The 20234-nt window shown below is 34.6% G+C and overlaps 1 protein-coding gene across 1 annotated transcript in view; it reads right to left on the reverse strand.

Annotated features, from left to right (window-relative positions):
• Positions 1–20234, reverse strand: part of UNC13C (unc-13 homolog C (C. elegans)) — a 410279-nt gene that overhangs the window by 193418 nt on the left and 196627 nt on the right. The window contains exons 10-12 of the mRNA XM_004687775.2: positions 18063–18232; positions 15716–15831; positions 13853–14016 (exon numbers count right to left, since the gene is read on the reverse strand). Coding sequence (XP_004687832.1) covers positions 13853–14016; positions 15716–15831; positions 18063–18232 — 450 coding nt within the window. The remainder of the gene's footprint in view (positions 1–13852; positions 14017–15715; positions 15832–18062; positions 18233–20234) is intronic.

Raw genomic sequence — 20234 nt, forward strand, 5'->3', positions numbered from 1 at the left:
AAAAAAAAAAGTGAGGATATGCCAGGGACGAAGGTAAAATGGGTCAGTAGGTCAACACCAGGTTCTTTATTCTCTAGCTAAAGAGAATGACTTTTCATGTGGACTATGTCATAGCTGAGATTCTTGCAGAGGGAAATGACATTATCAGATGAATTTGAAAAGATGACTGACGTGGTGTAACTAAGGAATAAAATGAGTAGGTACTGAAAGTAGAAAAACAATTTACGAACTGTAGCTGCCAGAGATGACATTTTGGCCCTTGCTTTCAATATGACTAAGGATATCACATACTGCAGTCAGAAGGAACAAGCTATTTTGCTTCTTGAGATTAAAAAAAAAAAAAATCACAGGAATTACACTGTTTCTGACCTCCAAAATATGAACTATGGATATGTTTCTGCAATCTGGAACAACATAACAGCCTCATGCAAGAGAACACTGATTGCTTCTTTTATTCAGTCTTGCCAGTGCTTCTGAGTCTAACTCCCTGAATTTACTGTAGTAAACATATATTCCCTGTTCACATCTTTTTTTTTTTACCTAAAATTACACAGAAAGTAAGATGATTAAGGATTGAAGTTCAATGTGATGCAACTTAGTTAACCACTAGCATATACTTTCTCTTACAATTCCTTCTCCTCTTCCTCAAGTGTATTACCTGTATATGTGTCTATTTTTCTCCAGGATTTTAGTTCATGATTAGTTGTCACCTTAATCAGCCCACATTTAGCTCAGTGTTTTCTTATACACAGGAATTGAAGGAGAAAACATTATTTAATTAAAAAAATGAAAGGAAGGAACTTAAGCAAAGGCATTTATGTAAATCTAGAGTGCACAGGACATGTTCTTGGTTACCATAAACAAGTAAGTATGTCAAAACATTCAACTGCTTTATGAACATACATTGAAGTGCACAGCAGTGAATGCTGCAATGCTGTCCATTCTGCAGACTGATAGTATTCATCTTTACTTATAGATACTGGCTATATTAAGTAGCATTTTACATTTTCCAGAGCACTAGGCATGTATTTCTCTTAGAGAAATAAAAAATATTTTACTTTCTGATTAAAATTTAACTAGGATTATTTCTGGAATATGATGGGAGGTAGCTAACTACCTGTGCCTCTGAGTCACTGAAGGAAATAGCCAGGAAAACCAAAATGGTTAAGTTATAAAAATATAACTTGAAGTTAGGGTTACCAGTAATGCATATTCCAGTGCTTTGGAGGAATTTGCCTAGCATTAGGGTAGCTGGCTCCACTGCAAGATATTATGCGATTACAGAGAATCTAAACTCCTAAAATATTAACCTCACTAGACAGGAAATGGAAGGACATTTCTAGGAACCATTTATAGTCAGAGATTTGGGACACAGGCTTCTGGCCAGCAATGCTGTCAAACACTCCCCTGTTCTGTGGTAATTGCTGCCTGAGCTGTTTTCTGTTTCCCAAAACCTCTCAATCCATATCCATTAAAGTATACCACTCCCAAGATTGCAGGGCAGCTTTTGCAAGAGGGAGTAGGAAAGGAAATTTGACATTCGTTAGAAGAAAAGGGCTGCAAGAACATCAGGAATACTATATACACCCCGGGATTTATATAACTCTTCTATTTTGCCATTAAATAATTTTTATTATTTAAAAACTTTTATGAAATTTTATAAAATTTTGCTCCTCATAGGACATTTGTGGATTTCTTTTTTTTTTTTTTTTTTTTTTTTTTTTGTGGGGGGAGGTTATGATTCTTTTTCACTAACAACAAACTCTTTTGTGTTACTTCCAGAAAGATAAAGTCACAAGCCATCAATAATAGCAGGTGACCATCTTTTCCTTGTTTAAAAGACAGCTTTGACTGAATAAAAACATAGGAAAGAGGAGAACAATTTTTAGATGCTAAATTTCCAGTTTAAGACCTTCAGGTGAATGCTGACATCACCAGGTCATCAGCAAACAGGGTTTCAAAGGAACCCTGTAAGTTGCAAAGCAAAGAGGATGCAAACACCATTTTATATTATTACCTCAACTTACACACATCTGGGCATATATACATATACATACAGAAAAACAAAATAGCCAATCACTGGCTACTCAGGGGAAAGAGGAGGAAAGTGAAAGCAATGGAAGAAGAAATGAGAGGGAGATATTTACCAGGACCATGACCACATTCCCCTACCTACAAACATGAACACCTTGATTAAGGAAAGAAAGGAGGAAGGGGAAAAAAAAATTGAAAGCAACCGGGAAAACTGAAACATCTGAAAACCTCAGAAGGAGAAACAAAGGACCTTGGGTACCCAGTAGGGTGTGACAGCCTGCACTCAACTAGTGGCCATTAGCTAGAAGAGTGCAGGGTGTGGCACTGGCTCTGAAATAGGCGGGGCTCTGATCTGAACAGGGAAGCTAATTTTCACTCTCCAGGATTTAGTGGCCAAGCAGGGCCTGACAGCCTGTACTTAACTTCGGGCCAGTAACAGGAAGGGTAGCAAGGCACGGCTGCAGCTTGCTGGAGCAGGCAGGGTCCCTCTGCAGTAATGGACAGTACACACCTCTTAGTTATAGCTAGAAGTTGGACAGTGGCAGAGTTGCCACTACTAGCGCATAGTACCTCAACCGAAGTGGAGACCAGGCCAGTGGTGGGACCACTGCCAAAAGGAGCACAAAGCCCTCCCTAATGAAAGTAGGTAACAGAGGGACCACCGCCACCAAGAACATGCAGCCCCCAATCACAATCACAAACTAGGAATAGCACACTCACCCCTTAAAACAGCAGAAACACACAGAGAGGGAGACACCAGACACAGCACTCAACACCATACTCACATCATCATCACCCCTGTGGAGGATTGGTGTACTAGTCCTTCACCGGTTCTGAATACCAGCCCTTGGCCACTCCAGGAGCTCCCAGAAGAAATGCCAGCCAATACTAGCAACAGTGTCTCAACACATAGAAAGCATTAGAAAACAAATGACAGGGAGAAGAACAAAACACAAATATCCAAGTAAGCCCAAAAAAGAAAAATTCACCACAGAAAGACCAGTTACCAGAAATCAACAGAGATAGAGAAAAATTGCTCAGCCTGTCAGACAGGAAATTTAGAATCATGATAAATAAACACAAAGAAGATGAAAGGAAAAATGGATATGAGACAAATAATCAATGAACTGAAGAATGAAATAAGACTTTTTAAAAATAAATAAAAGGAATGCAGGAGATTAAAAGATTACTAGAAGAGATAAGGAATGCTGGGAAAATCAAGAAAACAGAGTAGATGAAATGGAAAAATGAATCAGCACACTTGAAGACACAGAAAAATGAGAATCTAAACAGAAAAATAAAGAGAAGTAAAAAGCAAAAGGAATGAAGAAACACTTCAAAAGCTACCTGACACCATGAGGAAAGGAAATATCAGGGTTATAGGTCTCCCAGAAGGCAAGGAGAAAAGCCAAGGAATTGAGAAAATATTCACAGAGATAATTGAAGAGAAATTCCCTAAAATGCAGGAGATGAAAATAGAAATACACAAAGCAAGAACACCAAACTACCATGATGAAGAAGAAAGACAGGAAGATACAAAACAGTAAAGCTCCCAATAATCCAAGACAAGGAAAAAAATTATGAAAATGACGAGAGGGAAGAAACAAGAAACCTATAAAGGAAAACCAATCAGGCTGACATCAACTTCTCCAAAGAAACACTAAGGGCAAAAGAGAATGGAGGAACATATTCAACAAACTCCAAGAAATCAAATGCCAACCAAGAATACTTTATACTGCAAAGCTCTCCTTCTTCTATGAAGAAAGGTTAAGAACATTCTCAGACAAACAGAAACTACAACTTTGTCATGAAGAAACCCCCACTCCAAAAAATACAAGTCCTTAAGCCAAAATCAACAGAAGGATGAATAAGAACAGATCAAAACAAGGAACAAAAACACAAAAAGAAAAATAAAATGACAAATATAGGTGCCAATGTATCACTATTAACTCTAAATGTAAATGGTTCTAACTCTAGCAATAAAGAGACACAAAGTGGCAGGCTGGATTAAAAAACAACCCAACCTTCTGCTGTCTCCAGAAAACACATCAAACTACAAAAGATAACAATAGACTGAAAGTAAAATGATGTAAAAACAATCCTACAAACAAATGGACCAAAAATGAAGACAGGGACAGCTATTCTTCTATCAGATAAAGTTGACTTCAAACTAAAAATGGTTAGAAGAGATACAGATGGCTACTACATTATGATTATGGGGACAATACAATAATAAAACATAACACTCATCAACATATATGCAATGAAGAGCACTAAAATTATAGGAAATTACTGTCATCTATGAAAACATATTATAGAAAATACAAGCATAGTAGGATAATTCATATGCCATTCTCAACAATGGGTAGATAAACAAAACAAAAAAATAAGCAAGGAAACTAAAGCTCCAAACAAGGACCTAGGCTTCATGGGTCTAACAGACATCTATAGAACACCCCAAAAATCTGAGTACAGTACACATTCTTCTCAAATCCACATGGATCCATTCTCAAGGATTGACCTCATACTGGAGCACAAGTCAAATATCAGTAGGTACATTAAGATTGAAATCAGACCAATTATCTTCTCTAACAATGAAAGAATCAAATTAGAAATTAACCATGTGAAGAAGGCAAGAGACCCAGCTACCTCATGGAGATTTAAACTCATACTACGAGAGGACTACTAGATTAATGAGGGGATCAAAGAAGAAGTTAAAAAATACCTTGAGAAGAATGACAATGAGGACACAACTGATAAATGTATGGGACACATTAAAAGCAGTTATAAGAGGAAAATATATAGCAACACAGGTCACATAAAGAGACAAGAAAAAACTCAAAGACACAATTTAATCACCCATCTTAAAGAACTGAAAAAAGAACAATAAAGTAACCCAAAAAAACAGCAGAAGACAGAAATAAATGAAACAGAAGTTAGGAAAACAATCCAAATATCAACAAAACTAAAAGTTGGTTCTTTGAAAATGTAAACAAAATAGACAAATCCCTAGCAGGCACATAAAGAAAAAAAAAATAGGAGAAAGCACAAATAAACAGGGTCATAATTGAAAGAGGAAAAAAATCATAACAAATACAGCAGAAATCAAAGGACTAATCAGAGAATACTAAGAACATATGCAATTAAATTCAATAATCTAGAAGAGATGGACAAATTCCTACAATTCTATAATCACAAACAACTCAATAAATTGAACAACTAAACAGACCAATTACAAGCAGAGAAATTGAAGCAGTAACTAAAACCCTTCCCAAGAATAAAAGCAGGACCAGATGGATTTACAAATTAATTTTATCAAATTTCAAAAATGAACTGGTGCCTATCCTGCATAAGCTCATTCAAAAATCAAGGAAGAGGGAAAACTACCAAATACTTTCTATGAAGCCAACATCACACTGATACCAAAACCTAACATGGACATACAAGAAAACTTCAGAACAACCCCTAATGAGCACTGATGCAGAAATCCTCAATAAAATCTTAGCAAACAGAATCCAACAATGCATTAAAAGAATAATACACCACGACCAAGTAGGTTTTACTGCAGGGGCACAAGGATGGTTCAACATTTGAAAATCAATTAATATAATCCATCACATCAACTGACAAAAAAAAATAAAAGCCACATCATATCAATAGATGCAAAGAAGGCATTCAACAAAGTTCAAGATCCTGTTTAAGGCCCTCGAAATCCTGGGAATAGAAGGAACATATCTTAACGTGATAAAAGCCATATATGACAAACCCACAGCCAATATTATCCTCAATGGAGAAAAGCTGAAATCCTTTCCTGTAAGATCAGGAAAGAAGCAAGGATGTGCACTATCCCCATTGCTCTTCAACATAATACTGGATGTCCTAGTCAGAACAATAAGGCAGGAAAAAGACATATAAGGAGTCCAAATAGGAAAGAAGTAGTAAAACTATTTTTTTTTAAAGATTTTTTTTTTCATGTAGAGCTAGGGTACAGGCCAGAGATGCGGAGGGTGAGAGGATTCACCAGAGACAGAGAGGGGAGCAGAACAGGCAGATGGGCGAAGTACACTGCTGAGAGGAGCAGCGGGCAGGTCAGTAGAGGTCTGCCATGCCATGTGGTCTCCTCCGGGGCAGGTGGGAATTGAACTCATGCGGAAGTGGCTTAAGCTTCTTAGTGCTGTGCTTTAACCTGCTGCGCCACCGGGGAGGGCCCAGTAAAACTAGTTTTATTTGCAGACGATATGATAATATACATGGAAAACCCTAAAAGCTCCACAGAAAAACTAATCAAAACAATTAACCAGTTTAGCAAGTTTGCAGGACATAAAACCAACACACAAAAGTCAGTAGCCTTCCTATACACAAACAACCAATCAGAAGTGGGAAAAAAAAAAAAAAAAACAACCAAAAAAATACCCTTTACAATTGAAACAAAAATCAAATACATCAAATACTTGGGAATAAACCTAACAAAAGAGGTAAAAGACCTACACACACACATGCGCACACACACACACAAAAACTATAAAACACTGATAAAAGAAATACAAGAAGACACAAAGAAATAGAAAAACATCCCCTGTTCATGGACCAGAAGAATTAACATCATTAAAATGGGCATCCTATCAAGGGTGATATACAGAATTAATGCCATTCCAATAAAAATCTCAATGACATTCTTCAAGAAATATACAGAATATTGACGAGATTTGTATGGAACCATATAAAAACTTTGAATAGCCAAAACTCTCCTCACTAAAATGAAAGACGCTGGAGGCATCACAATCCCAGAATTCATGTTATAGTACAAAGCCATAATAATAAAAACTGCATGGTACTGGAACAAGAACAGGCATACAGACCAGTGGATATGAATAGAAAACCCAGATAAAAACCTACAGGTTTATGACCAGCTAATTTTTGACAAAGGAGCAAAGAACATGCAATGGAAGAAAGAAAGTTTGTTCAACAAATGGTACTGGGAATACTGAACAGCTATGTTCAAAAAAAGAAGCTAGATCACTACCTCACACCACACACAAAAAACAACACAAAGTGAATTAAACAACTAGACATAAAACCCAAAACCATAAAATATCTGGAAGAAACAGTGGGCGAACACTACCGGCATACACGTTAGTAACATCTTTAAAGATACATCACCCAAGGCAAGGATAGTGAAGGAAAGGATAAACAGCTGGGACTACATCAAGTTAAAGAGCTTCTATACAGCAAAATAGACATTACCCAAAACAAAGAGGCACCCCACTGATTGGGAGAAAATATTTGCATACAATACTAATGACAAAGGATTGATCACAAAGATATACAAAGAGCTGATGAACCTCAACAAAAACAAACTTAATAACCCCATCAAAAAATGGGTAGAAGTGCTAAAGAGACACTTCCCCAAAGAGGAAATGCAGATGTCCAACAGGCATATGAAAAAAATGTTCAACATCACTTGTAATAAGGGAAATGCAAATTAAAACCACAATGAAATACCACTTCACACCAGTGAGAATGGCACATATTAAAACAACTAGCAACAACAAATGTTGGTGCATGGCTGGTGGGAATGCAACCACTATGGAAAACTGTTTGGAGGTTTCTCAAACTGCTAAAAATGGAGTTTCCATATGACCCAGCAATCCCTAGGACAAAAAAACAATGATTCAAAAAGACACCTGCACCCCCATGTTTATTGCTGCAATATTTACAATTGGAAAGACATGGAAACAGCCAAATGCCCAAAAATGGATGACTGAATTAAGATGATGTGTACATATACACAGTAGAATATTACTCAGCAATCAAAAAAGATAAACTCATGCCTTTTGCAGCAATATGGATAGAGCTGGAAAGGTTCATGCTTCGTGAAATAAGCCAGAAAGAAAAATACAAGATGGTTTCACTCATAGCAGGAAGATAAAGAAGTGGGCAGGGGTGGTGTGGGAAGAGAGAGAAGCAAATGTAATAACATAAAAATGAAAACAATGAACAAAAATTAGAGACATACTATGGGGTGAAAAGGGGAATGGGATCAAAACTGGGGTGGGGCCCTCCTGGAAGGGAGCAGCAGGTTAAAGCACAGCATTGCAAAGCTAGAGGGAGCTTTGGTGCAAGTTCACCAGGGAGGTGATCCACATGGCGCAGACCTCTCCTGTCTCGCACGCTGCTCCCCTCAGCAGTGTACTTCATCAATCTGACTGTTCTGCTCCCCACTCTGATGGGTGAATCCTCTCACCACCCCTGTACCTCTGGCCTGTGCCCTAGTTCTGTATGCATAAAAACAACAGCAACAACAACTGGGGTGCAAAGAGTACACAGGACTATGGTGATGACGCAAGGGTGAATTGGTGGTAGGAAGCCCACAGGGATTAGAACTGAGATGAAAAAAATGCACAGAATAAAGAATGATGTACAAATAATTAAAATAAATTATAAAAATATAGCCAATCACTTATTACACATTGTTAACTAAATAGTTATAGAGCTACTTTGGGTGGAATTATAGATTTTTGCTATTAAGAACTGCATTCTGTATTTTAAAATTAATTTATGATTAGCACACTTTATTACCAAAATCATAAATCATATTTTGATTTTGATTAAAAGAGTTATTAAACAACATTTTTGTGGAAGTCAAATCATCCAAAAATGGTTATTTCTACAGGGCAGGTGGAGGGAGAGTGATCAAAATAGGAGAGGAAAAGCTCAAGGGTCTTGGTGATGGTGCACAGGTGAAGTGGTGGTGGGAATTATGGGGAATACACCTAAGAGGAGATAGAAACCATTATACTAAAAGGAAGAATGATGTAATCGTAAGTGTATATGTAAAGTTCTTTCAAAATTTATCATAGAATTTACTAATTTATGGTTAATGAGTAAATATGCAATAAAATATAAATTTACTATGAAGCAGTCACCAGGTTAATTTCACAAAATAAAATCTATCAAGAATTAAAGATATTTATGGAATGATCTTGAAAATCTAATATAATAACAACTATCTTGAAAATGTAATAACTAAAAATGGATCTGCTATATGATACACCGATTTTACTCTTAGATATCTATCCCAAAAACACTAATTTGAAAGGAAACTTGCATGCCTACGTTTACTATAGCACAATTTAAAATAGTCAAGATATGTAAAAAAGAAAGGAAAAGAAAAATATCAGATGGCTTCACTTATGGGAGGAATATAGGGATCTAAATAAGGGGTCAAGGATAAATAGCAATAATTAAAAAAAAAAAAAACTAGCAGACAACCATAAATCAGAGACATTCTGCAAGGGAGCGAGAGGAAGAGGGACCAAAACAGGTGAGAGAAGAGCACAAGGGACTGTGATGATGCCTCTTGGGTGAACTGGTGGTGGGAATTTTATGAGAAGGAGAAAGCATAAATGCATACACTGCACACACACAAAAATAACAATGTCATAATATATACATTCAAAAACAGATGAGTGAATCAAAAAGTTATAGAATATATATTCACAATGGAAGATTACTCAGGATTAAAATTCTGAGTAATACTCATGCCATTCGTGATACCATGAGTGGGAGCTGAAAGTGATTAACTGCGAAGTGAAATAAAACAAAAGGAGAGAGAAATACTGAATAGTGTCACTTATATGCAGCATATAGAGAAACTAAACAAAGGGCTGACAAACTTTTTAAAACCATCCCTTGAAAACTGACCATAGGCCTGAAGTATCTAAGAAGAGTAGAGGAGATGAGAGGAAGGAGGTTGAGATGAGAAAAAGGGTGAGGAGTAGGTAAAGAACACAAGTGATTGGCAGAGATTTTAGGTTCTTTGTCGATGGTAGAGCTGTAGTGACCACATCTGAGGGGAGCAATTACATACTGTCAAAATCTCAGTAAGGGTATAAAACAATATACTACATTCATTAAAAAAAAAATGAAGTCCAAATTTTCACGTAATGTTACTTTTCTTCTGGCTACACTTTTCCAATAAGTTCAGTATCAGATTAGCATAATTATGACATTTTTTGTATCTTAAAATTGTAATCAACAATTTTTATTGTTTGGTAAAACAAAGGAGTAAGCAGTTCAAGTTACAAATATGACCCTTTCAATTTGGTCAGAATTAGTTGAACATTTTTCAATATACCTGAAGAGTAAAGATACAATGTTTAGGAAGTAATTGTCATCTCCTAGAATTTATTTTAAAATATTCACCTTAGACACAAGATACCTTGCGTTAAGCATTCTGCATTAAGCATTTTGCGTCAAGTGGTATGCATCAAAAGACACATTATTACATAATTGAAGGAAAACAAGAGACACATTTTTAAAGAAGGAAAGGTGTCACTTAAGAAGCAAGGTTACTCTTCAAGAAACCTTAAAGAAATGGTTAAAAAATGCTTTTTTTGACTATGTGTGGGGTAGAGAGAGGTTCTGAGTGACTCATTTAGAGTCACAAGTACCATTGTACAGAGATGATTCATTCTAATCTTAGTCCTATTCTAATCCTAGTCCTATTCAGTAATCTTAGAAATGTAACTTCACTCATAGAATCAGTTTCTCCAACTGAAAAATTAAAGGACTATTAGAAGGTGTACTTCAATAAGTTTTAACTGCCATGTGTTTCTGAATGCAAGCACAAGCATTATTTACTCCCATCAACACTGAAATCTACTGGATATAATCTCATTTTACTAAGGATGGCCAGAAAAAGGGACCAAAGGGTGAGAGTAAGGGATCCTTTAGTAAGATACAGTAGTCTACAAATTTTCAACTTGCAAAGTGTCTGCTCTGGTTCATGTGTGTCCTTTATTTATGCAAGTTTACCACCAAGGCAAGCTTTCTTGTTTCTAAATTATCTCTGTCAAAGTTGTTTCCTTTCAAAGGCTGAGTTCCTATATTACCTAAATTATTCTAAGCGTGTGGAAGCAGGGGAAACAAAAGCCCAATTGGCATTTTTAAATGAATGACTGTGTTCCTACTGCAAATCATCCCTTCAAAAAGTACCTGATCAAGTAAAATAGATTAAAAAGTAGTACTGTGTATGAAAAAGTGTTCAACATCCCTTATGATCACGAAAATGAAAATCAAAACTACAATAAGATACTGCCTTACACCTGTGAGATGGGCCCATATTAAAAAAAACAAAAACAGAAACAACATATGCTGACGAGGATGTGTAAAAATCTGTGTCAGGGCCCTCCCTGGTGGCGCAGCGGGTTAAAGCACAGTACTAAGAAGCTTAAGCCATTTCCGCATGAGTTCGATCCCCGCCTGCTCCGGAGGAGACCACATGGTGTGGCAGACCTCTCCTGACCCGCCCGCTGCTCCCCTCAGCAGTGTACTTCATCGATTCCCCTGTTCTGCTCCCCTCTCTGTCTCTGGTGAATCCTCTCACCCTCCGCATCTCTGGCCTGTACCCTGGCTCTATATGAATAAATAAATAAATCTTTTAAAAAAAAAATCTGTGTCAGCTGGTGGGAATGGAAACTGGTTCAGCTATTAGGCAAAGCTATGTGGAGGCTCCTTAAAACACTAAAAATAGATCTACTATATGACTCAGCCATTCCAATTTTAGGAATCTACTTAAAGAACAGAAACACTAACTTGAAAGGAAACCTGCACTCCTATGTTTATTACAACACACTATTTATAATAGCCAAGATATGATAATAACTTAAGTTCCCCAATACAGATGAATGGATCAAGAAGATGTGGTATGTAACATAATGGAATACTACTTAGTGATCAAAAAAGATACACTAATACTATTTATAGCAACATGAATGGGACTGGAAGGGATAGAGCTTAGCAAAGTATGTCAGAAAGAGAAAGATAAATATTGGATGGCTTCACTTATATAACAAGTACAGAAAAACCAGAGGGACAGGGGAAAAATCAGAATTTGCAACTTGACCATAGAGCTTCCGTAGATAGTATGGGATAGAGAGGCAGCAGTCTTTTCAAAAGCAACCTATGAATCAAGTAGCTAAAACAGACTAGTAGCTTTAAAGTAAATTTTATCCTAGAAGTTATAGTTAAAGTGTGAATTAGATGTGAATTAGATTTCGATGACCAATGCCAAAGAATATGCTGCCAGTTAAACATCCCAAGGTTTATTAAAAAAAAAAAAGACCTATTTTTTTCCCTATTTTGTTATTATGGAAGCATGACTGTAGTCTAACAGAAACTCAGCTTAATGAAAGGCCATGGGCTTTATTTTATTATACATGTAAGAATCCTTAAACATTCTAATAAAGTATATTTGCTTGTTAGATAGCATCTCCAGAGGATGATTTATTTCTTAATATCTGCTGTGAAATTCCATCTATGATTTCAGAGGTGAAGAGTTGGTTTCTGAAACATTATCAACATATATATTTGCATAAGTAAGACAAAAATCAAGAGCTCCTCACATCTTAAGATGCAAAAGGTTCTATGCTTTAACTCATGAGTTAAGATCTGTAGAAAGGCATACTCTTTTTAAAAGAGCACAGATGCTCACTCTTACTGTCATAACTTGATAAATCGCTTTTTTTATTGATGAATAATTGCATTTGCCATGTGGAAACCAAACTTCCAAGTGTTTGATTAATCACTTATTGAAACAGGGAGAATTCAATCCTGTCCCTCCTTTTCATAAATGCTCCAAAACAAAAGATGTAAGACAATCTGTGGTAAGATGAGTGAGCATTTACATTAGGTAGGAGGTAACCTGGAGTACTGGGAAATTTTGTATTATTAATCAGATTATTTACCAGCAAAATGGATCAAGTTTTCCTCTTAGAAGAAATGCACAAAAGGAAAATTTAATAATTTACAACCAGCGGATGACTTAATACACACTTCCTCTATCTCTGCACTAATTCATCTTCAAAAAGTAAATTAAATTTTACCTTCTAAACTAAACTACCTGTGAACAGGAACATCAAATATTTCATTGGTCAACAATAAGTTAAGTTCAACTGCAAAAGCACCATTTTTAAAACATGTTTTAAAGGAATGAAAGTTGTATTTGACACCCCTAGTGAAGAATGTCAATACTCTGTATCTTCCTCAAATTAGAAAAATAATCAATCACTGAGTCATACTTTAAATACAGCATAAATGGTAAAGTAGATACATATAACAGCTTAATTAAATATTTCAGTTCCACTTTGTTTATTTTTGATTACTAAAAACTTCTGACATGCAGAGATATGCAAAGAGAAGTTGAGAATAAATGCAATTCTAAGAAACAACTTCTACTTCTGATTCATTCAATTCCAAATTAGAGTGAGTTTCCATCACCTACCTAAAACATTTTAGAAAGCAGTAATAAAAGATTCAAATTTCAGTTTGTGAAGCCTTGAATAGAAGTCAAGTGTCCCACTAAGTAACTCTATTGTCACCCTTTATCGTGAATTTACAGGATTTTAGCATTGATATAAAACAGATGTGTAATTTCTCCAAAAAATTAATTTTAACAATTAATGATCAGCCAATAAATAGCAAGCAGAGATGGCATGTCTTGGCTGCACTTTTTTTTAGGAATTTTGTTGACAAAGAATATTAATCTGGTAAAATGGAAAATTTCAAAAGTAAAATTGTACTGTACAGAGTTAAAGTTATTGACAAGGAAAATTTTGTTCAATAGGTAAAAGTGACCTGAACTCAGTCTAAACTCAACCTCATCAAAATAGTAGGATAGCCATCACAAAACTGGCACATTAAATTTGTCTTATCCAGAATATGAATTTCATTTGAATTAGAAGATGAATGCTTACTTTTCTTTTTTAGGTTTTAGCAGTTTTTTTTTTAAACATAATAAATGGGTTACAGTACTTACGTCATAGCTTGATAAATGGATTCGATCCCATAACGCATGGCAAATTCATCAACTATTTCTTGGGATGCATCATCAAAAAAAACTTTCCAGGCTTCATCCCCTTTGACCTCTGGGATTTTCACTCCACCATTAGATTTCACTTCAGTCAAATAATGGAACAGATTCTAAAAGTAAGTGGTTTTCAATTGTTCAATAATTCGTCAGATTACATCAGAAATATTTAACTATAACTTTCAGTAAATTACACTTGCATTTGATGTTTCATCAACATCTATAAGCAATAGAAATACCTTGGATTTTTATTCTAGTTCATCTAAACTTTATGTAAATTCTGCTTTAATTTCTGTGTGGGTCTATATAAAAATCAATGATTCAAATGCTTCATAAATACAAAATCATTTTAGAATAAGTAATTTTTTTCATGTTTTATGTCCATATGCTACCAATAATTCCTTTGTGCATCTTACAAGTTTCATAACTTGTGCATGCAGTGTGGTACACTGAAGGGAACTTTCAACTATATGTTATTTTTGGTTCTTGACCAGGAGGAAAGATTCCAAAAAGCTAAGCCTTAAACTCTTCCTTTCATCCTGAATCTTTTCTGCCATGCTTTAAGACCAAGTTCCTTTCCCATTCTGGAAATCAAGCAATTTCTTTTCATTAGTCTGAAAATTTAACCACATTTCTTAAAGGAATACCACTGGTCGGACTATAGTTAGGAACTTAAGCCTATGTACTATAATAACTACTGAGTAATATGTAAATGACTTAAATGCAGTGCTTTATTCCCTTTTTATAAAATGGATATACAACTACACACATAACTTGTCATATATATGTGTCATATATGTGTACATACGTGGGCGTGTCTCTCTGTGTGTATGTGTGTGTGTATGTGTGTGTATGTATGTGTGTGTGTATGTATATATACATATATATATTTTTTTTTGGAAAATCAGGTACAAAGAGCCAAAATTGTTTCAGATATCTTTCTGTGTCTCAGAAAGATGCATTATTTTTATGACTTTGAATATGGTGAAAGATGCAATCCTCAGCCTCACCTGGTTTTCTCAGATGTAAAGCATCCCCAGTAAAGACTCAAGATTATTTTTCTATGTGTCTACACTGAGAAACAAAAGGCTGGTGAATCTGTCCTTTGGGTTCAAATTGGATGATCTCTATCTCTCTCCAAGCCACCCAGGCCCAGGCCCTACTTTTAGATTGAATGTATTCTCCACTATCCTTGGGTAGGTGACTACATTCTGGTACTCTAGAACATGTATTTTTAGAAAGGATGGTAAAAATGAAGGTGGGTTCAATGTTCATGAAATCCTTTGTTGTACACAGAAAAAGATTACTGCCATTATACTGCCTTCCAAATGTCACAGACACATTTTAATATTTTAATATTAAAATTTCTAGTTATATGCAATAAATCTAATCAAAAATTTAATAAAATCTGAGCACTAACTCAATTAACAGTCATGATTTGGACTGTCTCCTTGTAAAGTACTTTATGTTTAATGCTTCGTAGTATGTCATGACTCATTTCTTCAATGCATGCCTAATGAAAGTAGGCATTTATGAAAATAACAGTAATACAACTTGGCTTACTTATTCATTATAATGTTTTTGAATAATTTATAAATGCCTAGTTCATGTGCTTGTTTCTAAATATTCCTTAAAGGACGACCTTTTCTGGTATCATATACATAGGCTACATGATCCTCTAGAATAAAAAGTGTAGGAACAATTGCAGAAGCCTAATTCAATTATATTTTTAAACCAAATATCTTCTTTCATGAACCATAATTAACAACAATTTCTTTTCCAGGTATTCTTAAAACAACTAAATATGCTCACCTCATGTAAACATGTATACTGTATATGATATGGAGCAACCTTCTCTTCTCCTTTTATTTCCACATTGATTTTCAATCGAATGGCCCCAGATACAGCTGACTTATCTGTCCGTTTCTCTGAGGAAGCAAAAAACAAACAGTAAAACTCATTTCCCATACCCTATTTTTCATACAAGTTTTCAAAATCTTAAGATAAAGCTTACATGAGTAAAGACATTTGTTCCTAGATTAGGTTACATTATTAGTGTAAATGATTCCTCTAAATACAATTTAAAGTAGTGTGCCTATTGTATCATTTTTGGTTGTCAAAATGCATTATATGGACACTTCACATTGATATATTTAATAAGAATCTGTCACTCTGATACACTTATCTGTGCACTTTATCAGTATATACAATAAATTATTGGGCAATTAAAGGCAAAATAACTGCAGTATAAACATAATCAGAAATGTATTTAATTTAGAAGCTCCCTTGGCACAGTTTCTTTTCTTTCTGTGCTTGAAAAGGTGAGCCACACCTCTGCGTAAGAATAACAAAAAATACATTAATAGTTTTCATTGTCAGTGATTCATAAAGACCTAAAGTGGACAGCCTGTGTTTATTTATGAATATTGGATAAACTATTTAAATGGAATAAATATGAAGTCAGTTCAGTCAACTAAGATGTGAGTGCTTATGTGTCCAATATGAACTTAAAAGCTTTGAGAGGAAAGTAATGTCACAAAATTCACAGTGTGATTGTAGAGAGAGGACCTAGACTTGATACCCTCTTCACACATGAAATGTAAAGCGACAGACTCATTTCACAAGTAAAACATAAGACAGAGACACAAAAAATGTCAGTGTTGGAGGCTCTTTTAATTGACTCTTTCTAAACATAACCACTTTTAGCAAGATAAGGTTAAATTAAGAGGGTACCTTTATTCTTATGGAATGTCTGTTTTTTTCATGGTTAATATTTAATAGGACTCTCTGTGTTCATTCTCTTTTGGCTACACACCAACAATGAAGGCATAAAACAAAACAAAACAAGGTAAAAATCAAAAGCTTACATGTTGTCTTGGACGGTATTACCCCTCCATAGACTGAAGGACAATTTCAGCATGAGAACTAGTATGTCTGAACAAAATATGGGAGTTGATAATTATAACTGATGTAAACAAGTTTGTGCCAAAATGTAGAAGTACCAAAATAAAATGGCAGGTAAAAATCATTTATATGTGGAATACAGAGAAACTAAACAAAGGGTCAGTAAAGTTAAATCAATAATAAACACTTCAACTCTGAAAAACTGAGGTAATCAGAGGGAGAGGAAGTCTGGGTAGGGTTGTGGTAGGGAGTGGGCCCACTGGAACACAGTGGAAGAATACTAGGGCAATAGTGGTGGCTATGGTATAAAAATATACATTTGTAGAGGTTTAAACCTACAATCCAGAAAGCAGACACAATGAAGTAAACCAACTTTACCTCAATAAACATAATTAAAAATAATTCATGCCAATGAAACATGGTCACAACAATTTTATCATCATAAGTTTATGTATTATTGCTTTTGCCAACTAAAGTCTACTTTTATAGCATCATTTGAAAGAGAGCAAACATATATGTTTCAAAACTTATTTTTAAAATTAATATATTTATATATATTTTACATCACTATTCATTTTTAAACAATACTTACTCCCCCCCCCCAGGTATAGACTCTATAGAATTTCCTACACCGATTCTCCTGTGTACCATCATCACAGTGTCCTGTGCTCCTCCCTACGGCCTTCCAATCCCTTCCAACCTTTCCAGAATGTCTCTGGTTTATAATTGATTTTGTTCTGTTGCATTTGTATTGTTATTGTCTCCCCACCCATGTCTTATTTGGCTCCCCTATATTCCTCCTATAAATGAAGCCATCGATCCATCGATGATTTTCTTTTATCCATCTGACTTATTTCACTGATCATTACTCCTTCTAGCTCCATCCATGATGCTGCAAGTGGCATGATCATGAGAATTTTAAGTGACCCAAAGGAATGAAGATTAGTAGTTGTATTATTTGTTATTGACAGTGTTATGTGACTACTTGTATCATATATTTGGTAAAAGTTTTAGAATTTATCATTTTTTAATTAAAAATTAGGAGTGGGATATCAAGAAAAGCAGCTGATGCTTTTCTTTTCATCTCAAATTTACCATCTTTTAATAACACTGAATTTGAATAATTATTTCAATTGAATACTTATTACCCTTAGTTTTCAATGATAATAAGTCACTGGAAAAATAATGCTTTCCAGATATACACTGACATTTATGTAAGATTTTTTTTTTCAAATAAACATATAAAGATCATCACCTAAGTTGTACCAGACATCCATTTCTCCACTTAGGGTCCTCACTTCTACAATCGTTTGTCCCAGAAAGTCATCTGACTCTTTCTTAAAATGTTGCTTGACTCTGGATTTAATGTCATCATCTTCATCCCACACTCTGACTTTGATTCGGTCTGTGGAGTTATGGCACTCACTGAAAAATGAATGTGGAGAAGTTAAATATTAATACTGCTTTAAGTGTGATTGATGTTATCATCTTAGTTAAAATGTACCTAATCAAGATAAATATAGCATACTAAAAAGAAATGAGATTCCCCATTGACTCATTTCGTCTATGAACAGGTATGAGGAATTCTGAAGGAAACTTGCATTAATTAAATAATGTTAATAAAGAAAACCTATGTAACTATATTCTATTCCCTTTAATTGAATGAGATATAATCAAATATAGGTCAGAAACCTTAAGGGCATTTTCTCTATATTTCCTTTTTATGAGCTTAATAATTTTGAAATTTGAAATGTCATTTAAAACTATATTACTGCACCAATTTATATATTACTTATTTTCTTATAAATATTTTATGCATTTAAAAATAATTTTTTAAAGGATACATAGTTGCAGCCATATTATCAAATGGGCAAATGATGCAAAATTTACTTAAGAATTCACAATCTACAAATTCAATGCAATACTGCAATACTTGTCAAAACTACAATGGCATGCTTCACAAAAAGACATAAAATCCTAAAAATTTGTATGAAATTACAAAAGACTCTCAATATCCAAAGCAATTTCAAGAAAAGTAATCTGGAAGCATTATGGTCCCTTAATTTAAATTCTATTCTAAGCTGTGGAACTCAAAAGCAGTAGGGTATCGACATATAACATACACATAGATGAGTAGACCATATAGAGAGCCCAGAAATAAACCCACACGTGTATGATCAATGAATTCACAATAAGGGAGTCAAGAATATACAATAAGGAAATTACAGTATCTCTTCAATAATTGTGGTGGGAAACCCAGACAGAAATGTGCAAAAGTACAAATCCTGGCCACTATTTTATGTTCTATACAAAAATAAACTCAAATGGATTCAAGACTTGATGGTGCTGACACTATAAATTTCCTAGAAGAAAACATATGTGGTAAATTGCTTTACAGAAAACTTACGTAGCACTTCACAAAATATCCAAGCTATGCTTTTATTTGACTTCAAACACAAAGAGAACTAAAGAAAAAAGAAGCCCCTGCTTCCACCTTGTTTATAATATAAATCACTAGAGTTTATAAGTTCTAGGAGATAGATCTAAGTTGTTTTTTAGCTGCAATAATAGCTACAGTAAACAGAAATCTCTAGATAAAAAAAAAAAAGATTAGTAAGCATTTTCAACATTCCATAGTTAATATGATAAAATACCCTGTCTCATTGTAAAGAGAAATATTTTGAGACTCTTATATAATATAGGGTTTTTAATACATACAAATGATGATCCATTGAAGCGAGTAATAACATCTATAAATATGTATACACATACATAACTTTTCCTAATCTTTGTACCTATATGCATATGTTATGCATTCTATATATTATTGCATTCTATATGAACATTACATATATATATTATTTAGCAAGAACAGAGACAATGTTATCTTTCCAAATTTCTAATATAAATAGCTCTCCTTTGTACTAAATGCAAACATACCTTCCAAAACATTGCTCACACTTCTATTCAGTTTTGTCATTGATTTAGCTTTTTTTTTTTTTTAATTAACTTACAAGGTTCTCATTTACTAGGTCCTAATCCATGATCACCATCAATGAATGTAGCCACCCAGCTAACAGTTATTTATCAGGAACCTACTAGTATGCTGGACAAAATTTAGCTTAGTTGAAGTTAGATAATTCAAACAAACTTTTTGCTTTATAGAATATCAAACTATAATCTATGCAACATGAATGCAATCAGGACTATAAGGTATTCTTATAAATTTAGTTGTGATTTTGCTAAAGGGAATTTGAACACATGCATTCCTTACCTACTCATTTTTTCATTTTTAATAATGGAATCCATGAATTTAGAATTTTACATTTTTTTTAAAGATTTATTTATTTGTGCATACAGAACTGGGGTACAGGCCGGCGGCTCAGGGGCAGCGAGAGGCTTCATCAGAGGCAGAGTGGGGAACAGA

Source organism: Condylura cristata, unplaced genomic scaffold (assembly GCF_000260355.1).
Source record: "Condylura cristata isolate star-nosed mole 26May11 unplaced genomic scaffold, ConCri1.0 scaffold00023, whole genome shotgun sequence".
Lineage (NCBI taxonomy): Eukaryota > Metazoa > Chordata > Mammalia > Eulipotyphla > Talpidae > Condylura > Condylura cristata.